The 19,560-nt window shown below is 42.6% G+C and overlaps 1 protein-coding gene across 1 annotated transcript in view; it reads right to left on the reverse strand.

Annotated features, from left to right (window-relative positions):
* The window catches only part of LOC137332588 (dedicator of cytokinesis protein 2-like), a 555,930-nt gene that overhangs the window by 15,664 nt on the left and 520,706 nt on the right, over positions 1 to 19,560 (reverse strand). Inside the window, exons 43-46 of the mRNA XM_067996525.1 lie at positions 8,285 to 8,369; positions 8,038 to 8,124; positions 5,290 to 5,466; positions 2,025 to 2,108 (exon numbers count right to left, since the gene is read on the reverse strand). Coding sequence (XP_067852626.1) covers positions 2,025 to 2,108; positions 5,290 to 5,466; positions 8,038 to 8,124; positions 8,285 to 8,369 — 433 coding nt within the window. The remainder of the gene's footprint in view (positions 1 to 2,024; positions 2,109 to 5,289; positions 5,467 to 8,037; positions 8,125 to 8,284; positions 8,370 to 19,560) is intronic.

Genomic DNA, 19,560 nt, shown 5'->3' on the forward strand with positions numbered 1-19,560 from the left:
CAGGGAATATTCAGCGTATTCTATACAGAAAGTGTGAATGGGTTTGGGTGTTGGGATTCTATACAGAGAGTGTGAAGGGGTTTGGGTGTTGGGATTCTATACAGAGAGTGTGAATGGGTTTGGGTGTTGGGATTCTATACAGAGAGTGTGAAGGGGTTTGGGTGTTGGGATTCTATACAGAGAGTGTGAATGGGTTTGGGTGTTGGGATTCTATACAGAGAGTGTGAATGGGTTTGGGTGTTGGGATTCTATACAGAGAGTGTGAATGGGTTTGGGTGTTGGGATTTTATACAGAAAGTGTGAATGGGTTTGGGTGTTGGGATTTTATACAGAGAGTGTGAATGGGTTTGGGTGTTGGGATTCTATACAGAGAGTGTGAATGGGTTTGGGTGTTGGGATTCTATACAGAGAGTGTGAATGGGTTTGGGTGTTGGGATTCTATACAGAGAGTGTGAAGGGGTTTGGGTGTTGGGATTCTATACAGAAAGTGTGAATGGGTTTGGGTGTTGGGATTCTATACAGAGAGTGTGAAGGGGTTTGGGTGTTGGGATTCTATACAGAGAGTGTGAAGGGGTTTGGGTGTTGGGATTCTATACAGAAAGTGTGAATGGGTTTGAGTGTTGGGATTCTGTACAGAGAGTGTGAATGGGTTTGGGTGTTGGGATTCTATACAGAAAGTGTGAATGGGCTTGGGTGTTGGGATTCTATACAGAGAGTGTGAATGGGCTTGGGTGTTGGGATTCTATACAGAGAGTGTGAAGGGGTTTGGGTGTTGGGATTCTATACAGAGAGTGTGAAGGGGTTTGGGTGTTGGGATTCTATACAGAGAGTGTGAATGGGTTTGGGTGTTGGGATTCTATACAGAGAGTGTGAATGGGTTTGGGTGTTTGGATTCTATACAGAGAGTGTGAATGGGTTTGGGTGTTGGGATTCTATACAGAGAGTGTGAATGGGTTTGGGTGTTGGGTTTCTATACAGAGAGTGTGAATGGGTTTGGGTGTTGGGATTCTATACAGAAAGTGTGAAGGGGTTTGGGTGTTGGGTTTCTATACAGAGAGTGTGAATGGGTTTGGGTGTTGGGATTCTATACAGAGAGTGTGAAGAGGTTTTGTCCACTGGAATTCTGTAGCAGGATGAAAATTATGTTCATATGAGATTCGACTTTGTCTGGAGTTGTTGGCCAGGGGCTGCAGTAACCTGAGATTCCCAGCTGCTGACACACAGGCAAGAGCAACTTTTGAACTGAAGTAACCTGAGTTCAGTTGCTGGTCTGAGCTGGCTGGAACCGGTTTGAATTAGCTAAGTTTTGTGAAAGACAAAGGAGATGTGATAAGACACAAGTCCTTATTTAGAAAAGGAGTAATAAGGTAATGCTACCTAAGTCCTTGGGACAGAGCCAATGAGGAGAAGACACAGACTAGGCAAACAAGCCTAAACCAAAGGGAAAGAGAGACAACACAGCTTGAAGAGATAAGATTCGGAATAAGAATGAAGCCAGAGCGAAGACTCCGGAGACCAACCATCGCGTGGAAGAACCTACGTCAGGGACTTAGAGACGACGTCGAAAGAGAGAGAGAATGGAACGCCTGGCCAGCGTCAGCTCTCCTTTTCGGGTATTATCCTTTATATTCTGTGACCCCTCAGGGAGTGTCAGAGAAAAGCTGATGGTGTTTTAACCGAAGACCTTTGACGTAAAGAAAAACCCAAGAAAAGGAACCAATAATGATCCCCTCAACTTCAAGCTTAAATAGCGAGTTAGAGGAACAGCATTCTGGAGACAAAAAATTCAATAGACGTGAAATCTGATAATGTATGTGTAACAGATGTATACACATGCACGCTCACATGCAAAGGCACACAATCACTCACCCACTGAAAACAGAACAGTAAAATGCAGGAAAAAGGAACTCACCAAATAACCTTCCAAAAAAAGGGGGAATTGTAGGGAGCATGTTCGAGGGGAGGGGGAAAAAATAAAGAAGACCCTAAGCAAGTGGGCACTCTGATCAATCTGCCGTTCTTACCTGCCACGCTATGAGATCCTTCAGTCGAGTCAATTTCTCCCAATCTTCTGGGTGCTCTCTTGAATAGGCCTCTGTGAAGAAAGCCTGTAAAGGTGCAATAGTTAGACAAATAGTCACAACCAAACATCACCTTCCACTTACATAACTGCCACCTGTCCGTGTTTGACAGCCAGTGTAAAACAGCCTGCATTCTTTTTTATTCAGTCTCGGGATGTGGGTGTCGCTGGCGAGGCTGGCATTTATTGCCTATTCCGAGTTGCCCTTGAGAAGGTGGAGGTGGGCCTCCTTCTGACACTGCTGCAGTCCATGTGGTGAAGGTGCTAGTAGGGGTCAGATACAACTGAGTGACTTGCCTAGGCCATTACACTACCATACCTGATCTGGATGAAAATTAGCATACAGCAAGTCCCTTGCACCTTAAAATTGAGACACGTTCAGACCCAACCTAAAATGGAACGCCAGTTTCCATGGGGGAAGGGGGTTGTAGCATTTGGGAGGATAGTGAAAACTTTCCACTCCCGACTGGAATGATCCCATGGTCAGAGATGCAGGGTTCAAATTGCTGATTTGCGATTAGGCATTTTTTAAAAAAAGTAAGTGAAACTTTTGTTTCTCACATTGAGAGAAAAACAAAATCTTAAAATTTAAAGAGGGTGGATTCATTCTCAAAATTGGAATAGAGGGTAGTTTTCAATAAAAGTCAACAAACGTCCCAAGATCAAAAAGACAGCCAATTTCCATTGCCCATTAGTGGGGGAGTCCAGAACAAGGGGGCATAAGCTTAAAATTAGAGCTAGGCTCTTCAGGGGTGGTGGAAATCTAGAACTCTCTTCCCCCAAGAGGCTGTTAAGGCTGGGGGGGTCAATTGAAAATTTAAAAAACTGAGATTGATTGGTTTTTGTTTAGCAAAGGTATTAAGGATTACGGAACCAAGGTGGGTAGCTGGCGTTGAGATACAGATCAGCCATGATCTTATCAAATAGCGGAGCAGGCACGAGGGGCTGAATGGCCTACTCCTATTCCTATGTTCCTATATTTCTAACAGCTGAAGTTACAAGTCCCTGTCCCACTGTGCTTGCAGTGTAATTACATGTTTTCACATATCATAAGCTGATACTCAGGGCCGTTGATAAGTTGTTAGTTTATTTTGGGCAGTGCCAGCTTTTTTAATGTAAAGATGATGGCCTACTTTTGCTAGTTTTCTAGGTTAGCATGTCTGATAGTTGTGTAGGAGTGACTGTTTTGTGTTAAATCGTTAGGTGCCTCAGTCTCATTGCATTGTTTGATGTGACCCGCGGTTAGTTAGAACACCAACAGCTAGAGCCTCTCTTTAAGTTAACATATATTTTGTCAGAGGATGCCTTGGATTGGATGCATTCTACGCAGTTGCAATATCCCTCTAATCCTCCCTTCACAGCTAACTTCTTGATAAATCCCTATCATGTTCTTTCTGTGCTCCTGTGGTCCCTGAACATTAATGGGACATTTGATGCAATCTATTGTATTTTTATTAGTTTTTTTTTTCTTCATCTACAATAGGGTCTCATTCTGTCTTTAATGAGGCATGAAAGAAACCATTGCTGCACTGCCCCGATCTGTCTCCATCTGTGTACACCTGTCCAGTGTTATGTGCAGTCAATGAAGTTTAACTCCTCACATCAAGAGAAACACATTTTATCCCAGACTGTTTACATTATGTCTATGTGTATGTTTTCAAACTCATTCTGTGCTGAAAGACAATTCCTGAAACGCTGGCTATTTCTTGAAATTTCCAAAACATGCTTTTAATTTCCACCTTTGCTCGTTTTGTTTCAAAACATTATAAATAATTACAAATTGAAATAGATAAACATTTTTAAAAATCTATTTCTTTCACTAATGCTGCACTGATGTATAATCTCATACTAATACTGTACAGGTGTATAATCTCACAGTAATATTGCACAGATGTACAATCTCACACTGGTACAGTACAGGTGTATAATCTTACACTGGTTCAGTACAGGTGTATAATTTCATACTGGTTTAGTATAGGTGTATAATCTTACACTGATACAGTACAGGTGTATAAACTCAACCTGGTGCAGTACAGGTGTATAATCTCACACTGATACAGTACAGGTGTATAATCTCACACTGATACAGTACAGGTGTATAATTTCACACTGGTTCAGTATAGGTTTATAAACTCACTCTGGTACAGTACAGGTGTATAAACTCACTCTGGTACAGTGCAGGTGTATAAACTCACTCTGGTACAGTGCAGGTGTATAAACTCACTCTGGTAAAGTACAGGTGTATAATCTCACACTGGTACAGTACAAGTGTATAATCTCACACTGGTTTAGTACAGGTATATAATTTGACATTGGTTCAGTATAGGTATATAATCTCACACTGGTACAGTATAGGTGTATAATCTCACACTGGTGCAGGACAGGTGTATAATCTCACACTGGTACAGTACAGGTGTATAATTACACACTGATACAGTACAGGTGTATAATTACACACTGGTACAGTACAGATGTATAATCTCACACTGGTGCAGGACAGGTGTATAATTACACACTGATACAGTGCAGGTGTATAATTACACACTGGTACAGTACAGATGTATAATCTCACACTGGTACAGTACAGATGTATAATCTCACACTGGTGCAGGACAGGTGTATAATTACACACTGATACAGTGCAGGTGTATAATTACACACTGGTACAGTACAGGTGTATATCTCACACTGATACAGTACAGGTGTATAATCTCACACTGATACAGTGCAGATGTATAATTTTACACTGATACAGTACAGATGTATAATCTCACACTGATACAGTACAGATGTATAATCTCACACTGGTGCAGGACAGGTGTATAATTACACACTGATACAGTGCAGGTGTATAATCTCACACTGGTACAGTACAGATGTATAATCTCACACTGGTACAGTACAGATGTATAATCCCACACTGGTACAGTACAGGTGTATAATCTCACACTGGTACAGTACAGATGTATAATCTCACACTGGTACAGTACAGATGTATAATCCCACACTGGTACAGTACAGGTGTATAATCTCACACTGGTACAGTACAGGTGTATAATCTCACACTGGTGCAGGACAGGTGTATAATCTCACAATGTGCAGGACAGGTGTATAATCTCACACTGATATACTCTCAGAATTATGTTCCTGTGCTGGTTTTGTCTCTTTGCTGTTGAATGCATGAATAAATAAATCACAGTCCTCTTTACCTTCTCATATTTAGCAAATCCACCCATGACCGCTGGATCCACAATACCGTTGAGCAACATGGAGAGAGGGTTGATGGGAAGGTGTTCGTCCCCCTGGTATTGGTTGATCAAGGTAAGGATCTTCTCATTGGTTTTCTCCATTGTCTCGATTGCATTTTCCAGGGGGCTGATGGTGCTCTGTAACAGCAAAAGGAAATATTGCTGGGGTTTTACTCTTTACGTTAAGGACGGTTGAATGAAACACTCAAGAAGGAAAGACCTAGAAACTCATTATCCAAGATTAACTCACACCAATCATTTTTGGTATCCTTTAGTTTGAGGAAACTGTGTTGTAGTCTGTACAGCTCAAAGGGGTTTTGATGCACCCTGATGCCACACTGGGTAAATGTACTATGCTGAGTGGAGCTGAGCCATAGAGACCAGGAAGGGCTCCCTGTTCAAAGCTGAATTAACTGATCTCAATGTAAGTGGCACTAATGGGTTCTACAAATGGTTTCAGACCCTTAGCCCAGTGAGAATCAAAGAGAATGTTGGGCAAACAAAGACACAAAAGTTTACACTAAAATGAGGAGAGTTTCAACCAGCACAGGTCTTACTAGCTCCCCAGTCCATCTGATGTAAGTTTGCAAGAACAAAGTGTTCAGTTGTACAACATCAACCAGCCAGATTCTCAATGATGGCCCAGCCTCATATCTCTAACATGTCATAAACTCCAGGTGTAGCTCAACCATGTCCAGATTGGGGTGGTTTGGGAAATGAATCATAACTAGTGAAGGTGTAGAAAATGGTACCTGTGTGTATACTCACACTGATACAATACTGGTGTGTATACTCACACTGATACAGTACTGGTGTGTATACTCACATTGATACAGTACTGGTGTGTATCCTCACACTGATACTGTACTGGTGTGTATATTCATACTGATACAGTACTGGTGTGTATACTCACATTGATATAGTACTGGTGTGTATCCTCACACTGATACAGTACTGGTGTGTATATTCATACTGATACAGTACTGGTGTGTATACTCACATTGATACAGTACTGGTGTGTATCCTCACACTACATGTGAACATACAAATTAAGAGCAGGAGTAGGCCATTCGGCCCCTCGAGCCTGCTCTGCCATTTGATAAGATCATGGCTGATCTGATTGCGACCTTAACTCTACTTTCCCGTCTACCTACTATAACCTTTGACTCCCTTGTTAATCAGAAATCTATTTAACTCAGCCTTAAAAATATTCAATGACCCTGCCTCCACCGCACTCTGGGGAAGGGAGTTCCACAGACTCGCGACCCTCTGATAGAAAAGATTTCGCCTCATCTCCGTCTTAAATGGGAGACCCCTTATATTTAAAGTGTGTCCCCTAGTTCTAGTCTCTCCCCCAAGGGGAAACATCCTCTCAGCATCTACCCCTTCAAGTCCCCTCAGGATCATATATGTTTCAATAAGATCACCTCTCATTCTTCTAAACTCCAATGTTTACAGGCCCAACTTGTCCAACCTTTCCTCATAAGATAACCCCCTCATCCCAGGAATCAGTCGAGTGAACCTTCTCTGAACCGCCTCTAAAGCAGATATGTCCTTAAATAAGGAGACCAAAATTGCACACAGTATTCTAGATATGGTCTCACCAATACCCTGTACAACTGTAGCAAACATCTCTACTTTTATATTCCATTCCTCTTGCAATAAATGACAACATTCCATTTGCCTTCCTAATCACTTGCTGTACCTGCATACTAACTTTTTGTGATTCATGTACAAGGAAACCTCAGAATTCTGCAATCTCTCTCCATTTAAATAATATACTGCTTTTCTATTCCTCCTGCCAAAGTGATACAGTACTGGTGTGTAAACTTACACTGATACAGTACCGGTGTGTATTCTCACACTGATACAGTACTGGTGTGTAAACTTACACTGATACAGTACTGGTGTGTATTCTCACACTGATACAGTACTGGTGTGTATACTCACACTGATACAGTACTGGTGTGTATTCTCATACTGATACAGCACTGGTGTGTATACTCACACTGATACAGTACTGGTGTGTATACTCACACGGATACAGTACTGGTGTGTATTCTCACACTGATATAGTACTGATGTGTATACTCACACTGATACAGTACTGGTGTGTATTCTCACACTGATATAGTACTGATGTGTATACTCACACTGATACAGTACTGGTGTGTATACTCACACTGATACAGTACTGGTGTGTAAACTTACACTGATATAGTACTGGTGTGTATTCTCACACTGATACAGTACTGGTGAGTATACTTACACTGATACAGTACTGGTGTGTAAACTTACACTGATACAGTACTGGTGTGTATTCTCACACTGATACAGTACTGGTGTGTATTCTCACACTGATACAGTACTGGTGTGTCGACTCACACTGATACAGTACTGGTGTGTATTCTCACACTGATACAGTACTGGTGTGTATTCTCACACTGATACAGTACTGGTGTGTATTCTCACACTGATACAGTACTGGTGTGTATTGGTATGTATTCTTGCACGGATATGGTAACGGTGGTTATACTTGGATTCAAATGAGTCCAGAGCTGATCTTGTGTCATTTCTGGGGGCATTTGAGCGGTCAGTTTCCAGTTGAGTGAGGAGCTCCCTATCAAAGGACAAAGGGTTTGAATCCCAGCAGCACACATTATGAACAAGATAATACATTAGTGTTGCTCAGAAGGATATTGTACTCACAGTAGAAATGGAATTGACTTCAAACCAACGCAGAATGCCAGGTAGTTTATAAGCTGTGAGAAACGTGGTCCTCTCAATCCACATGGACTGTAAAACATAAATAAATGGATTTAATGGGATAAATGCCCGTGACGACCAGACTTGGTGCCGCAAACAAAGGCTCCACTTTAGTCTGAATAATTACAACAATATTGATTTTCTTGCTGCTTTGTTCGTTCCTGATTAATAAAATAAATATATATCTTACGGCAAATTCATTGTCTCGATCCACCATTCCCTTTCGGACCGGTCGCGAGTGCTGGAACTTCTGTACGTAATTTGCCTTGTAGAAGCTGGAAAAATCAAACGCAGAAAGTGATTCACACAATGACACACAGCACAGCAGGTGCTCATAGAGTAACATATAAATAACTTTGTAATCCCCTCTCCTCTTAACCAAACAGCCTGGCTTTATTAATAGATGCGTTGCCAGATCAATGTGGCTGTGGGTGAAGCATTAGTACAACAGTGAGTATAGTGAATGGAGGTACTCATCCACTGGGACTTTAATGTAGGGGTAAGTACAGTGAATGGGGGCTACTCACCCCTCAACCCTTTAGAGTGGATGTAAGTACAGTGAATGGGGATTATTCACCCCTCAATCCTTTAGAGTGGATGTAAGTGCAGTGAATGGGGATTATTCACCCCTCAATCCTTTAGAGTGGGGGTAAGTGCAGTGAATGGGGATTATTCACCCCTCAATCCTTTAGTGTGGGGGTAAGTAGAGTGAATGGGGATTATTCACCGCTCAATCCTTTAGTGTGGGGTTAAGTGCAGTGAATGGGGATTATTCACCCCTCAATCCTTTAGTGTGGGGGTAAGTACAGTGAATGGGGATTATTCACCCCTCAATCCTTTAGTGTAGGGGTAAGTACAGTGAATGGGGATTATTCACCCCTCAATCCTTTAGTGTAGGGGTAAGTACAGTGAATGGGGATTATTCAGCCCTCAATCCTTTAGTGTAGGGGTAAGTACAGTGAATGGGGATTATTCACCCCTCAATCCTTTAGTGTGGGGGTAAGTACAGTGAATGGGGATTATTCACCCCTCAATCCTTTAATGTGGGGGTAAGTACAGTGAATGGGGATTATTCACCCCTCAATCCTTTAGTGTGGGGGTAAGTACAGTGAATGGGGATTATTCACCCCTCAACCCTTTAGTGTGGGGGTAAGTACAGTGAATGGGGATTATTCACCCCTCAACCCTTTAGTGTGGGTGTAAGTACAGAGAATGGGGATTATTCACCCCTCAATCCTTTAGTCTGGGGTTAAGTACAGTGAATGGGGATTATTCACCCCTCAATCCTTTAGTGTGGGGGTAAGTACAGTGAATGGGGATTATTCACCCCTCAATCCTTTAGTGTAGGGGTAAGTACAGTGAATGGGGATTATTCACCCCTCAATCCTTTAGTGTGGGGGTAAGTACAGTGAATGGGGATTATTCCCCCCTCAACCCTTTAGTGTAGGGGTAAGTACAGTGAATGGGGGTTATTCACCCCTCAACCCTTTAGTGTGGGGGTAAGTACAGTGAATGGGGATTATTCCCCCCTCAACCCTTTAGTGTAGGGGTAAGTACAGTGAATGGGGATTATTCACCCCTCAATCCTTTAGTGTAGGGGTAAGTACAGTGAATGGGGGTTATTCACCCCTCAACCCTTTAGTGTGCGGGTAAGTACAGTGAATGAGGATTATTCCCCTCTCAATCCTTTAGTGTGGGGGTAAGTACAGTGAATGGGGATTATTCCCCCCTCAATCCTTTAGTGCGGGGTTAAGTACAGTGAATGGGGATTATTCCCCTCTCAATCCTTTAGTGTGGGGGTAAGTACAGTGAATGGGGATTATTCCCCCCTCAATCCTTTAGTGCGGGGTTAAGTACAGTGAATGGGGATTATTCCCCTCTCAATCCTTTAGTGTGGGGGTAAATACAGTGAATGGGGATTATTCCCCCCTCAACCCTTTAGTGTGGGGGTAAGTACAGTGAATGGGGATTATTCCCCCCTCAACCCTTTAGTGTAGGGGTAAGTACAGTGAATGAGGATTATTCCCCTCTCAATCCTTTAGTGTGGGGGTAAGTACAGTGAATGGGGATTATTCCCCCCTCAATCCTTTAATGTAGGGGTAAGTACAGTGAATGGGGATTATTCCCCCCTCAACCCTTTAGTGTAGGGGTAAGTACAGTGAATGAGGATTATTCCCCTCTCAATCCTTTAGTGTGGGGGTAAGTACAGTGAATGGGGATTATTCCCCCCTCAATCCTTTAATGTAGGGGTAAGTACAGTGAATGGGGATTATTCACCCCTCAACCCTTTAGTGTGGGGGTAAGTACAGTGAATGGGGATTATTCACCCCTCAACCCTTTAGAGTGGATGTAAGTGCAGTGAATGGGGATTATTCACCCCTCAATCCTTTAGTGTGGGGGTAAGTACAGAGAATGGGGATTATTCACCCCTCAACCCTTTAGTGTAGGGGTAAGTACAGTGAATGGTGGTTAGTCACCCCTCAACCCTTTAGTGTGGGGGTAAGTACAGTGAATGGGGATTATTCACCCCTCAACCCTTTAGAGTGGATGTAAGTACAGTGAATGGGGATTATTCACCCCTCAATCCTTTAGTGTGGATGTAAGTGCAGTGAATGGGGATTATTCACCCCTCAATCCTTTAGTGTGGATGTAAGTGCAGTGAATGGGGATTATTGACCCCTCAATCCTTTAGTGTGGGGTTAAGTACAGTGAATGGGGATTATTCACCCCTCAATCCTTTAGTGTGGGGGTAAGTACAGTGAATGGGGATTATTGACCCCTCAGTCCTTTAGTGTAGGGGTAAGTACAGTGAATGGGGATTATTCACCCCTCAATCCTTTAGTGTGGGGGTAAGTACAGTGAATGGGGATTATTCACCTCTCAATCCTTTAGTCTAGGGGTAAGTACAGTGCATGGGGATTATTCACCCCTCAATCCTTTAGTGTGGGGGTAAGTACAGTGAATGGGGATTATTGACCCCTCAGTCCTTTAGTGTAGGGGTAAATACAGTGAATGGGGATTATTCACCCCTCAATCCTTTAGTGTGGGGGTAAGTACAGTGAATGGGGATTATTCACCTCTCAATCCTTTAGTGTGGGGGTAAGTACAGTGAATGGGGATTATTCACCTCTCAATCCTTTAGTCTAGGGGTAAGTACAGTGAATGGGGGTTATTCACCTCTCAATCCTTTAGTGTAGGGGTAAGTACAGTGAATGGGGATTATTCACCCCTCAATCCTTTAGTCTAGGGGTAAGTACAGTGAATGGGGATTATTCACCCCTCAATCCTTTAGTGTAGGGGTAAGTACAGTGAATGGGGATTATTCACCCCTCAATCCTTTAGTCTAGGGGTAAGTACAGTGAATGGGGATTATTCACCCCTCAATCCTTTAGTGTAGGGGTAAGTACAGTGAATGGGGATTATTCACCCCTCAATCCTTTAGTCTAGGGGTAAGTACAGTGAATGGGGATTATTCACCCCTCAATCCTTTAGTGTAGGGGTAAGTACAGTGAATGGGGATTATTCACCCCTCAATCCTTTAGTGTAGGGGTAAGTACAGTGAATGGGGATTATTCACCCCTCAATCCTTTAGTGTGGGGGTAAGTACAGTGAATGGGGATTATTCACCTCTCAATCCTTTAGTCTAGGGGTAAGTACAGTGAATGGGGATTATTGACCCCTCAGTCCTTTAGTGTAGGGGTAAGTACAGTGAATGGGGATTATTCACCCCTCAATCCTTTAGTGTGGGGGTAAGTACAGTGAATGGGGGTTATTCACCTCTCAATCCTTTAGTCTAGGGGTAAGTACAGTGAATGGGGATTATTCACCCCTCAATCCTTTAGTCTAGGGGTAAGTACAGTGAATGGGGATTATTCACCTCTCAATCCTTTAGTCTAGGGGTAAGTACAGTGAATGGGGATTATTGACCCCTCAATCCTTTAGTGTGGGGGTAAGTACAGTGAATGGGGATTATTCACCCCTCAATCCTTTAGTCTAGTGGTAAGTACAGTGAATGGGGATTATTCACCCCTCAATCCTTTAGTGTAGGGGTAAGTACAGTGAATGGGGATTATTCACCTCTCAATCCTTTAGTCTAGGGGTAAGTACAGTGCATGTTGGATATTTACCCATCAGCCCTTTAGAGAGCATTGGGTATTTTTGCAGTGGGCAGAAGGGCGTGGTTGATTGGTGCGGATGGATGTAATATTGTGGAATCTTGTTTGATTACCTTTGGGGAACGGAGTATTCATACGGAACTTTCCCTGAGGAGATTAAATGGGAAGGGTAGAGTTCACGACAGGGTAGATTTTGAATGGACGAATCAGGATTGGGCTTCATAGGCCAAATGGCCTTGTCTTGTTCCTTGCTGTCTTATCTTTTCACCCATGGGCCTGAGTGTAAGGGGAGTTAGAGGCTCAACGTGGGGAGGAAGTGCCTTTGAATTTTGTTAACAGGATCTGTTCAAACGAGTCTCGTTTTCTGACCCATCAGTTCAAAAGCCAGAAACCATGTCAAAATTTGATGATAATGGAAAAATCATTATGTTCATAGATTCCAGCTTTTTTTCCCCTTGCAATTTAATCATTATTTTGATACACGGCTCTAATCTTGTCATCGATACTGCAGATGTGGAGTCACTATGTCTGATTCTCATGGTATTTTAATGCTTGTTAACACTGCTCGGCTGCACTAAAACTAGCTCATTACTGCGATAAATACAGGAATAAAGCAACAGAAAAAGTACATCATTTATTTATCTGGATTCACAGAGCAGAGCCTCGGGGCAGTGGAGCTGGTCAACCGTGATATGGTGAGCCTGTTGAATATTAATGGAGTGTCAACACTCCTGAGATGCTTTTGTGGGTGGAGATTGCTTCACATACTTTCACCGACTGTTATCGCAATGGGGGAACGAACTCACAGCAATAACTGAGGTTTCTGCAGCACTGGTTGCATAAAGGCAAAATCGAAGAGTGCTTTACATGGTGGAGGGGGTACACTGGGGGGGAGAGGGGAAGCAGAAATTGGAGAGAAAGGTGAGGGGCTATTTTTAGGAGGTTTTTGAAAGCAGGTGGAAGGATTTAGGAAGGGAGTTCTGGAGGGAAAGGATGCAGTGGGTGAATGAATGGGCCATGTCTAGTAAAAAGAAGGGGAAGCATGGAACCTGTGTCCATGTGCATTACATGTACTGCTCTCAGTGTCAATGAGTGATACATGTACTGCTCTCAGTGTCAATGAGTGATACATGTACTGCTCTCTGTGTCAATGAGTGATACATGTACTGCTCTCTGTGTCAATGAGTGATACATGTACTGCTCTCTGTGTCAATGAGTGATACATGTACTGCTCTCTGTGTCCATGCATGATACATGTATCACGCTCCCAGTGTCCATGCATGATGCATGTACCATTCTGTGTCCATGCATGATACATGTAGCGCTCTCCCAGTGTCCATGTGTGATACATGTATCGCACTCCTAGTGTCCATGCATGATACATGTACCACTCTCCCAGTGTCCATGCATGATACATGTACCGCTCTTCCTGTATCCATGCGTGATACATATACTACCTTTCAACAGAAACTGTTAAGTCTCCTGCTGTGACAAACGCTTGCCACTTAGGATTTCCATCTCCCACAACCATATAAATGGTGTCACAAATGGGACGGGTTCAGCACAAACCCAAGGGAATGCACTGCTGGTAAAAAGTGCAATGTTTACACATGGATAGTGATAACACAGATCATTTACACAGGGATAGTGATAACACAGATGATTTACACAGGGATAGTGATAACACAGATAATTTACACAGGGATTGTGATAACACAGATCATTTACACAGGGATTGTGATAACACAGATAATTTACACAGGGATAGTGATAACACACATCATTTACACAGGGCTGGTGATAACACAAATAATTTACACAGTGATATTGATAACACAGATTGTTTACACAGGGCTGATTCAAGAGATGCTATACTGTTGAGTTGATTAATGTCCACATCCCAAAAATGAATAATTTTTTTAAAGGTTCATTTACACAGGGTTGGGTTTAACAAAGCTGGCACTGCAACAACCCGTTTATGAGGAGTCAACACTGCATTATCAAAATTTTGAAACAATAAAATACATGCTAACAAATTTTGGATTGAACAAAAATTTCACAACCTTAGAAGTAAAGTGATGGTGGGGGAGGGGGAGTGGGGGGAGGAGGGATGTTTCCGTTAGTTTTGTGCTCAGATTCCTGCACAATCCGGGCGGAATCGGCCGAACCAGCACGAAAGATTGGGGAATTTAAAACGTAGATGGGTTAAGCCCAAAACCACTTACGTTCGTGTTTTCCGTGATCTTTTACACTGGTTTAAGATTCAATTCACCCGAATCAGGCCCTGCCCGCAAAACTGGCCACGCCCCCAGGTCGACAATGTGAGTTTCTGTCGATTGCGCTGGTTCAGGAAGGCTCTTCAAATTGCGCTCATTTTCTTAGGCGCACAGGTACCAGTAGGCATATTTTAAAAGCTTTTTCATATCAAAAAATATTTAATTTACGAAGAAACTGACTAGTGTACACAAATTAAACTAGTAAATGGTTCAGTATTGTTTTCCTTAAGTCATTTTCAGTGATTTTGAATCATATTACTCACAGGTGGAGAACTGGACAGTCTTATCAAAAATGCACATTTTTGGTGATAAATCTGTTTCAGCTGCATGAATTAAAGGGCACAAGGTTATCACTCTTAAATACAACAAGGAGCAGTTTTTAATGGAAAGCAAAAAAAAGAGAAGGTTACTTTTAAATACGCAGCCCGATTGCACTGGTTCATCGAAGATATTATGTTTGTGATCATGCAAATGAAATTTAGCAGAAATTTGAAGCATAACTTAGCCAGCGCAAATTCATTGGTCAATTACTGCACTCTCCAGTGTAAAATGGGGCAGTGCAAACAGAGAGAATGGTAAATCACTGCATTCTCCAGTATAAACTGTGAGTACGGTCAATCACCGGATTCTCCAGTATAAACTGTGAGAACGGTCAATCACTGCATTCTCCAGTATAAACTGTGAGAACGGTCAATCACTGCATTCTCCAGTATAAACTGTGGGAATGGTCAATCACCGCATTCTCCAGTATAAACTGTGAGAACGGTCAATCACTGCATTCTCCAGTATAAACTGTGAGAACGGTCAATCACCGCATTCTCCAGTATAAACTGTGGGAATGGTCAATCACCGCATTCTCCAGTATAAACTGTGGGAATGGTCAATCACCGCATTCTCCAGTATAAACTGTGGGAACGGTCAATCACCGCATTCTCCAGTATAAACTGTGAGAACGGTCAATCACCGCATTCTCCAGTATAAACTGTGAGAACGGTCAATCACCGCATTCTCCAGTATAAACTGTGAGAACGGTCAATCACTGCATTCTCCAGTATAAACTGTGGGAATGGTCAATCACCGCATTCTCCAGTATAAACTGTGGGAACGGTCAATCACTGCATTCTGCAGGAAAAACTGTGAGAACGATCAATCACTGCATTCTCCGATATAAACTGTGAGAACGGTCAATCACTGCATTCTCCAGTATAAACTGTGAGAATGGTCAATCACTGCATTCTCCGGTATAAGCTGTAAGAAAGGTCAATCACTGCATTCTCCAGTATAAACTGTGAGAACGGTCAATCACTGCATTCTCCAGGATAAACTGTGAGAACGGTCAATCACTGCATTCTCCGATATAAACTGTGAGAATGGTCAATCACTGCATTCTCCAGTATAAACTGTGGGAACGGTCAATCACTGCATTCTCCAGTATAAACTGTGAGAACGGTCAATCACTGCATTCTCCGATATAAACTGTGAGAACGGTCAATCACTGCATTCTCCAGTATAAACTGTGAGAACGGTCAATCACTGCATTCTCCAGTATAAACTGTGGGAATGGTCAATCACCGCATTCTCCAGGATAAACTGTGGGAATGGTCAATCACTGCATTCTCCGGTATAAACTGTGGGAATGGTCAATCACTGCATTCTCCGGTATAAACTGTGGGAATGGTCAATCACTGCATTCTCCGGTATAAACTGTGGGAATGGTCAATCACTGCATTCTCCAGTATAAACTGTGGGAATGGTCAATCACTGCATTCTCCGGTATAAACTGTGGGAATGGTCAATCACTGCATTCTCCGATATAAACTGTGGGAATGGTCAATCACTGCATTCTCCAGTATAAACTGTGGGAACGGTCAATCACTGCATTCTCCGGTATAAACTGTGGGAATGGTCAATCACTGCATTCTCCAGTATAAACTGGGGAATGGTCAATCACTGCATTCTCCGGTATAAACTGTGGGAATGGTCAATCACTGCATTCTCCGGTATAAACTGTGAGAATGGTCAATCACTGCATTCTCCAGTATAAACTGTGGGAATGGTCAATCACTGCATTCTCCGGTATAAACTGTGAGAACGGTCAATCACTGCATTCTCCGATATAAACTGTGGGAATGGTCAATCACTGCATTCTCCGATATAAACTGTGGGAATGGTCAATCACTGCATTCTCCAGTATAAACTGTGGGAACGGTCAATCACTGCATTCTCCGGTATAAACTGTGGGAATGGTCAATCACTGCATTCTCCAGTATAAACTGTGAGAATGGTCAATCACTGCATTCTCCGATATAAACTGTGGGAATGGTCAATCACTGCATTCTCCGGTATAAACTGTGGGAACGGTCAATCACTGCATTCTCCAGTATAAACTGCGGGAACGGTCAATCACTGCATTCTCCGGTATAAACTGTGAGAACAATCAATCACCGCATTCTCCAGTATTAGCTGTGGGAATGGTCAATCACCGCATTCTCCAGTATAAACTGTGGGAATGGTCAATCACTGCATTCTCCGGTATAAACTGTGAGAATGGTCAATCACTGCATTCTCCAATATAAACTGTGGGAACGGTCAATCACTGCATTCTCCGATATAAACTGTGGGAACGGTCAATCACTGCATTCTCCGATATAAACTGTGGGAATGGTCAATCACTGCATTCTCCGGTATAAACTGTGGGAATGGTCAATCACTGCATTCTCCAGTATAAACTGTGAGAACGGTCAATCACTGCATTCTCCAGTATAAACTGTGAGAATGGTCAATCACTGCATTCTCCAGTATAAACTGTGGGAATGGTCAATCACTGCATTCTCCAGTATAAATTGTGAGAACGATCAATCACTGCATTCTCCGATATAAACTGTGAGAATGGTCAATCACTGCATTCTCCGATATAAACTGTGAGAATGGTCAATCACTGCATTCTCCAGTATAAACTGTGAGAACGATCAATCACTGCATTCTCCGATATAAACTGTGAGAATGGTCAATCACTGCATTCTCCAGTATAAACTGTGAGAACGATCAATCACTGCATTCTCCGATATAAACTGTGGGAATGGTCAATCACTGCATTCTCCGGTATAACCTGTGAGAACGGTCAATCACCGCATTCTCCGATATAAACTGTGGGAATGGTCAATCACTGCATTCTCGAGTATAAACTGTGAGAATGGTCAATCACTGCATTCTCCAGTATAAACTGTGAGTACGGTCAATCACCGGATTCTCCAGTATAAACTGTGAGAACGGTCAATCACTGCATTCTCCAGTATAAACTGTGAGAACGGTCAATCACTGCATTCTCCAGTATAAACTGTGGGAACGGTCAATCACTGCATTCTCCAGTATAAACTGTGGGAATGGTCAATCACTGCATTCTCCAGTATAAACTGTGGGAATGGTCAATCACTGCATTCTCCGGTATAAACTGTGGGAATGGTCAATCACTGCATTCTCCAGTATAAACTGTGGGAATGGTCAATCACTGCATTCTCCGGTATAAACTGTGGGAATGGTCAATCACTGCATTCTCCGGTATAAACTGTGAGAATGGTCAATCACTGCATTCTCCGGTATAAACTGTGGGAATGGTCAATCACTGCATTCTCCGGTATAAACTGTGGGAATGGTCAATCACTGCATTCTCCAGTATAAACTGTGGGAATGGTCAATCACTGCATTCTCCGGTATAAACTGTGAGAACGGTCAATCACTGCATTCTCCGATATAAACTGTGGGAATGGTCAATCACTGCATTCTCTGATATAAACTGTGGGAATGGTCAATCACTGCATTCTCCAGTATAAACTGTGGGAACGGTCAATCACTGCATTCTCCGGTATAAACTGTGGGAATGGTCAATCACTGCATTCTCCAGTATAAACTGTGAGAATGGTCAATCACTGCATTCTCCGATATAAACTGTGGGAATGGTCAATCACTGCATTCTCCGGTATAAACTGTGGGAACGGTCAATCACTGCATTCTCCGGTATAAACTGTGGGAACGGTCAATCACTGCATTCTCCAGTATAAACTGCGGGAACTGTCAATCACTGCATTCTCCGGTATAAACTGTGAGAACAATCAATCACCGCATTCTCCAGTATTAGCTGTGGGAATGGTCAATCACCGCATTCTCCAGTATAAACTGTGGGAATGGTCAATCACTGCATTCTCCGGTATAAACTGTGAGAATGGTCAATCACTGCATTCTCCAATATAAACTGTGGGAACGGACAATCACTGCATTCTCCGATATAAACTGTGAGAACGGTCAATCACTGCATTCTCCGATATAAACTGTGGGAATGGTCAATCACTGCATTCTCCGGTATAAACTGTGGGAACGGTCAATCACTGCATTCTCCAGTATAAACTGCGGGAACTGTCAATCACTGCATTCTCCGGTATAAACTGTGAGAACAATCAATCACCGCATTCTCCAGTATTAGCTGTGGGAATGGTCAATCACCGCATTCTCCAGTATAAACTGTGGGAATGGTCAATCACTGCATTCTCCGGTATAAACTGTGAGAATGGTCAATCACTGCATTCTCCAATATAAACTGTGGGAACGGACAATCACTGCATTCTCCGATATAAACTGTGAGAACGGTCAATCACTGCATTCTCCGATATAAACTGTGGGAATGGTCAATCACTGCATTCTCCGGTATAAACTGTGGGAATGGTCAATCACTGCATTCTCCAGTATAAACTGTGAGAACGGTCAATCACTGCATTCTCCAGTATAAACTGTGAGAATGGTCAATCACTGCATTCTCCAGTATAAACTGTGGGAATGGTCAATCACTGCATTCTCCAGTATAAATTGTGAGAACGATCAATCACTGCATTCTCCGATATAAACTGTGAGAATGGTCAATCACTGCATTCTCCGATATAAACTGTGAGAATGGTCAATCACTGCATTCTCCAGTATAAACTGTGAGAACGATCAATGACTGCATTCTCCGATATAAACTGTGAGAATGGTCAATCACTGCATTCTCCAGTATAAACTGTGAGAACGATCAATCACTGCATTCT

The sequence above is a fragment of the Heptranchias perlo genome, chromosome 14, assembly GCF_035084215.1.
Source record: "Heptranchias perlo isolate sHepPer1 chromosome 14, sHepPer1.hap1, whole genome shotgun sequence".
In the NCBI taxonomy this organism is placed as follows: Eukaryota; Metazoa; Chordata; class Chondrichthyes; order Hexanchiformes; family Hexanchidae; genus Heptranchias; species Heptranchias perlo.